At 41.2% G+C, this 6,645-nt stretch overlaps 1 protein-coding gene across 1 annotated transcript in view; it reads right to left on the bottom strand.

Annotated features, from left to right (window-relative positions):
- Positions 1-1,227, bottom strand: part of LOC113456649 (cytochrome P450 2J6-like) — a 28,602-nt gene extending 27,375 nt beyond the window's left edge. Inside the window, 1 exon segment of the mRNA XM_026782288.1 lies at positions 826-1,227. Within this exon segment, the coding sequence (XP_026638089.1) occupies positions 826-1,035 (210 nt within the window). The 5' untranslated portion in view covers positions 1,036-1,227.
- Between the last annotated feature and the right edge of the window lie 5,418 nt (positions 1,228-6,645).

Below are 6,645 nucleotides of genomic sequence, written 5' to 3' on the forward strand. Positions count from 1 at the left end.
AATTATGTGTTTAAACCATTGAATAGAAATAAATAATAAGACATGCTCACCCTTCACATGCAATGGGAAGTGACAGGGATAATTAAACATGGCTGGAGGATTCACTATCTAAGCAAGGAAAATTACTGTGGATAAAGAGGAACATTACATGGAAGATGGTCATTCACCAGAAAGAAGAACCACAGTCTGTGTACATAGTGCGAACGACAGTCTTTCCAATATAGGGGAGAGCTTCCAGAACTGACTGGAAAGACGGTCAGACTCCCAGCAGAGTTGGAGATTCCAGAGCACCTTTCTCTGGAGTTGATAAAATCAGTAGAGGAACGGTCAGCAAGGATGTAGAAGGACCAAACAAGAATTAATAAGAGAGAACTAATATTTGTAGAAAACTCCAGTCAAGAGAAAAATAGACTTCTTTTTTTCTCAACAAGAACTTTAACCAAGTAAGTGGAGGTACCACCTTCCAACACATTTCTGAAGTTGGCAGGGCTTCTTTGTCAAGATATATCACCATGCCTCCTTCAATACACCTGGACTTAAATAATAAAGGTTAAAAGAATTAAAATCATATACAGTGCGTTCTCTGACAATCAAAGAATTACGACAAAAATTAAAACCCAAAAGTACAAGGGTAAGAATTATCTCCAACGTTTTGAAAATTGAACAGCATATTTCTTAAAGGAGAACTCACGGTTTTCGTTTGGAATAGCAGGTTGTCACCACCACCCTTTGAACCTGGTCCTCTGTCCTAGCATGGAGATGTCCCCTGTTCCTGTAGCTCAGGATTACATGAGGACAGAGCTAGGCACCCTTTGCCCATCCTACCGGCTGTATTGAGAGGTGGGGCTTCTCAAAGTCCAACTGGAAAATGCTGCCCACGAAGGGCAGACCCCTCGGACCCGGTGGGTAGTTCTTGGGGCGCCGATTTTTGAGGTAGTCAGCCAGGAACAGAAAGGTGACAGCAGCCAGCAGCAGAGTCCTGAGATGGAGCTCAGCCCAGACAGCAGCCACCAGGGAGCCCGCAGCAGCTAGCATGGCTGGAACTGAAACCGGTTCTTTGAGGAATGAGAGTCTGAACTGGGACAAGTCCCAGGTGTTAAACACAAAGGGCTCCCCACAGAACCAATCCCTTCATTAGTCCCTTCCCATTCCTTCCTGTGTCCTTCCTCTTTCCTCCCTGAAGCTGGGCTCTTTGGCCCGACCTGTTTCTTGGAGTAGCTTCCAATCAGCTTGAGGGAGCAGCTCTAATCAAGGGCACAGAGCTCTTCGCCCCGCCCCGCCCCGCCCCTCCCCTCAGAGTTTTTACCCTTTCCTCCCCAACCTTCCCTCACCTGCACTTTCTGGCTGTGTTTTGCCCTGCAGGTGTCCAGGAGTAATTCTATAGTGACTAGTGTTATGCCCAGCCAGGTGCCTGGCACTAGGTTCCCAGGGGAACACACAGGAAATGTGGTTTTAAAGGGCACCAATCGCTAGGCTGAGTGGAACCAGGAAATCTCAAGGGGCCCCACCCCTAGAGAAAGAACTACAGGCAACTAAGAGCTGTTGATGGGGAGATTTGGTCTTTTCCAGAGAGGGGTTCTCTAACTGGATATTCTATACTAAGTGGAGTGGCCAGCCCTGAAAACATGAACAGACCAGAAACAAAATGGACCCAGGAGGTTGTATTTATATATCCACGTGTTTACATAGATAACAACTATAATAATCGATTTTTAAGAAGGTCATTAGTCTGAGTGAGGAAGACATGGGCAGGACTGAAGAGAGGAAAGGGAAGGGAAGAAATGATGTGATTATGTTTTAATTAAAATTAAAAAGAAATTAGATGGAGTGTGGTGACGAATGTCTTTAACCTCAGCACTCAGAAGCAGTGCTCTCACCTCTTCAAGAAATCACTTCCCATTAACAAAGCTATGCTTGCCAAAAAAGTGCATCCATGGATGCCTAGTTAACATTTGTTGGAGGAGCATCTTGCTCCTGATTACTATTATGAATAATATTGTTATTGTTGTGGTTCTGGGGACTGAATTCAGGGACCTATGACAAAGCTACTTATTTATTATTTGTGTGCTTACACTTGTGACTTGGAGTGCCTCTGGAGGTCGGTGGATTACTTGTGGGTTTCCTTTCTCCTTTCACCTTATGACACCAACAACCAAACTGTATCCACGCTAACTCAAATTGCTAATAGTAATGACAAAATCTTAGAGACACAGGATAGTACACCATTGACGTATATGGGAATAAGATGAATGCTCGTCAACCTTTCATCAGAAACAGGCTAACAAACATGAAAACACAATATAAAGGAGTGGCAAATTTTTTTGCCCCTAAACACAAATTCATTACCCTAGAGAGTGAACTGGAGGGAAAGAATCACAGGAAAATGATCCTCTCTAAGACTTGACAAGTAAGCAGAGGTATCACAAATGCCCTTTCCAAAGTGCTAACAGAAAACTTCTTTCACTCAGGTTAATGGAACCACACTTGTTGTTCTTTTGAAAAACTACAACTCCCAGACTCCTCCTGGACTATGGTTACCTGTGCGCGCACCTGCGCGCAAGTATGGGATATCCTTCCCAGATACCCTTGTGCTCCCCATTAAAAGGCAGGGCCACACGAGGCCCTCTCTCCTCGTTTTGCCTTTCCTCGTGTGTCCCGCACGTTCCTCTGCCCTTCTGTGTTTCCCTCCCCCATTAAAGTGGACCCAAGTGGGAGCCGCCATATAGTGTCTGTGTTTGTTCCGCTGTGTGTGTGTGTGTCCTGTGCCCCGTGTTCAAGAAGAACACCCCTGCCTTTCTTTATTCTTTTTTTTTAAGAAGAACAACACTCTCATGCTTGCAAATTCTGAGAAGCCATTAGACTGAAAAGAGAATGTGCCTTTGACAGACTTAACATTCAAGATTGTGGTATTTGAATATAATTGGTTCTCATAATCTTATCAGGTCCTGAAATGAAACTAATGTTTAACTATGAGGCAAGAGGTGTGTATAACTAAGCATTAGCCATGATGTAGTTCCACCATCTTTGTCTGAGATCGATGTCTCTCAGTAAGTAAAACTGACAACTTGTGAATCCTTCTCCAGGAGATAAGATCCTTTTCTGGAAGACAAGTTTTTCCCCTGGCCAGTTCCCAGAGAGTTGTCTTACCTTGTAGGAGTTTTCTGGGTTATTTCTAATGTCCTGAGGTCCATCATTTCAGTAATCTGATATTTAAAGGGAAAAGCATGGGTTTCTTTTTTGAATATATTTTTCACTGGCAGAAATATTGGTAGAATATGCAACAAAAAAGATAAGTAATTAGTAAAGGGACAATGTAAGAAAAAAAACTTTCTCTGCTATTCATTTAACAGGAGGTTAATACCAGACTATATAAAGTATTAACAAACCAAATAATGTGTCTCAGAAGAGATATAAATGCTTAATAAATATATGGAAAAGTTTTCAACATTTTTATCCCTAGGAAATACAAATGACAGCTCCACTGAGACTCCATCTTGACCAAGTCAGAAAGTCTGCCATCTCTAAAACAAAAGCAGCCTATGCTGGTGATGAGCGGTCAGTGGATTTGTTAGCACTGGAGTTCTGTCAACCTTAAGACTCTACCCTTGGTCACCCGTCCTCTGACAATTAAGCAGACATGCATAGAAAGGAGATTCATTCATTGGAGCCATGGTGGGAACAAGAGTAAAGAGGTCCAGTAATCATCTAAATTCATCTTTGTTCCTAACATCAGGTTGAGGTTTAAGTGGAAGACAAGAAGTTCTCACAACTAAGCAGGCCTTGCTTTAACACCACCTATTATTAAGTATAGATGTCTGGACCAGTGTCTCCTGTGAAATAGTCAGAAGTGGTATAAGTTCTTCATCCTTCTGCTTTTCCCTGCATGACTTTTCTGGGGGAAATGCCAATCCCTTGGGGACAATTATCTCAATAGTTTCATAACCAAACTAGTTGTGGGTGCACTTTTGCCCCTTGGATGATTTTCCTGTCACTGCAGTTCTAGAAACTTTAATCATTGTTGGTGATAATGAATGTAAATAATTAACACACCCTATATGGTCACAGGTATAGAAGATCCTTAAAAAGCCAAAAATAGAACTTATGCGTGATCTAGCTGTTCAACTCCTGGGTATACACCCAGAAGAATAAAAGTCACATACAATAAAGATAAATGCATATCCAATTTTATTGAAGCACGATATACTAAAAATAGTACATTAAGGACAGCAATGAGAGAACAGAGTACTGCTCTACTAACGTCACACTTGTCAAATCAATGTGTTGACTGGGTTTAGTCACAGGGCGTAGGTAAACCATACCTTATATTGAACTGTCTGCAAGGCTGATCATCTGATAACGTTGTCAATGAATATCCCTATATTAGATTAGAAAATTTCAAGTACAGAGACCAATTATAATTCATAGCATGCTTTCTTTAACCATGTTAGTAGGTTTTTCTTCTTTCTTTTATACAGCTTTTGACTCTATAATGAAGGTGAAAGATGACTGTGGATTTGGGGGGGGGGGAACACATGAAAAACACCATGTGTCTGTCACTACCATAACAGCACAGAAAGATGACTGATTTACTGTTTGTAGAAAGAATGCCACTATTTTAATTTATTGGAAGAGAATTGGTAATATAGCAACACATGGACATGTTGAAATCGTATCAGGAAAAGGTTTCCTCCTCCTCCTCTGAATGAAATTCAATTCAATAAAAATGGAATTTACTGTATAAAAATCATTAATATAGGTCACTATGAATTAAGTAGGCATCTATTGTGTAACCCTAAAGGAACATAAAAGGATGTAAGTGACAAAAAATAAACACGGTCTCTACCTGAAGCATCCTAAGTCCACCGAAGGCAGAGAAAGAGACACACACATGTGACCTTACAAGTGCTGAGGAAGGACTGTGAATTTTTTTACAGCTTGTTTGGATTTTTTAGAAAATCAAATATCATTTTGCCAAGAGGATAATATTGTTTACTCTGCATGTGCTAGACATGGGATCTACATGTGTAAATAATGAGACTAGCACTGAGGGGAATCCATGCACCTGTGTGTGGGAATGGTATTGTGTTATAATAGGAATGGTTCAATATTTTTTCTTCATCTCCACTTCACCATATTCCAATTCCCTTTAGAATTTGATATTTCTTCTTAGACTCTCATTCATACCTTTACCAGTAAGAACTGAATGTGATGTGGGAGGGTCTTCTGTTTTGTGTTGATTTCATTGGTTAATAAAGAAACTGCCTTGGTCCTTTGATAGGACAGAAAAATAGTTGGTGGAATAAATGGAACAGGATGCTGGGAAGAAGGGTAGTGAGGTCAGATGCAATGGAGCCAGCCACCAGGTCAGACATGCTGAATCTTTCCTGGTAGACCACCGGCTCGTGGTGCTACACAGATTACCAACTATGGGTTAAAGCAAGATGTGAGAATTAGCCAAGAAGAGGCCAGATATAATGGGCCAGGCAGTGTTTAAAAGAATACAATTTTTGTGTTGTTATTTCGGGTGTAAATCTAGCCAGTGGCCGGGAACCAGGTGATGGGAAACGGCCGGGAGCTCCTTCTACAAGAGTGAGCACCAATGTTTCCCTAGACTAAATCATGAAGATGTAAGTGTTTCAACGAAAGTAACATATCTGATCTGTGACTCAAAAGGGGTTGCAACCCAAAGTTTGAGAACCACTGTATTAGTAGATATGGAGAACGCAATAGAAGGTAAAAGCTTTGAGTGGTTATATCTCTGAAGACCTGGAGTGGTATAAACATGTAGATTCTACAGTTCCCTAACTGTGGGCTCTTGGGGAAGGTGCTCACTTTTAAACCTCAGATCCCCAGTTTTGAATTATTCTTCCTTCAAAGAATTCCTTGGGGAAAGAATGAGAACAAGATGGTGAGAAGCACTGTGTTCAGTTCCAGCACCCAGCCACCCACTGCATCTCTGACAAATGAATGAGCTCTGTGTTTAAAGGCTCAGGGACAAAAATGCATGGTGAGAGCCAGGACAATAACTCTCCAGTCCCAGATAAGTGCACTCACTGAGTGAACGCTTAGTATGTGTCTTAGTTATGCTTTTATTGCTATGAAGAGACACCATAACCAAGACAACACTTTCTTTAATTAATTAATTTATTTATTAAAGATTTGCAAACACTTTTAAAGGAAAACATTTAATTTGGGCCTGCTTACTCTTCAAAGGTTCAGTCTATTAACATCATAGAAGGAAACACGGTGACATGTAGGCAGACACTGAGCTAGAGAGGTAGGTGGTAGTTCTACATCTGGATCCACAGGCAGTAGGAAGTGACATGAGTCACAGTGGGCCTAGTTGAACTTGTGAGACCTCTAAGTCCACCCCCGATAACATACATCCTCCAGCAAAGCCACATCTATTACAGCAAGTCCATACTTCCTAATAGAGCCACTCCCTATGGAACTATGGGTTCCATTTATATTCAGATCACCGTAGCATGCTTTTGATTTTCTTCATTCTTTATAACTGTTTTACTGTAATTAGGATTTTCTTCATCATTCTGGAAAGGCAATAGTTGTATGTGAAATAATTTAGTCCAATAAAGCTTTTTCCTGGAGGAGCAAAGCTTCCAGGCATGTAAGGTTTGAAGACAAACA

The sequence above is a fragment of the Microtus ochrogaster genome, chromosome 10 (genome assembly GCF_000317375.1).
Source record: "Microtus ochrogaster isolate Prairie Vole_2 chromosome 10, MicOch1.0, whole genome shotgun sequence".
NCBI lineage: Eukaryota > Metazoa > Chordata > Mammalia > Rodentia > Cricetidae > Microtus > Microtus ochrogaster.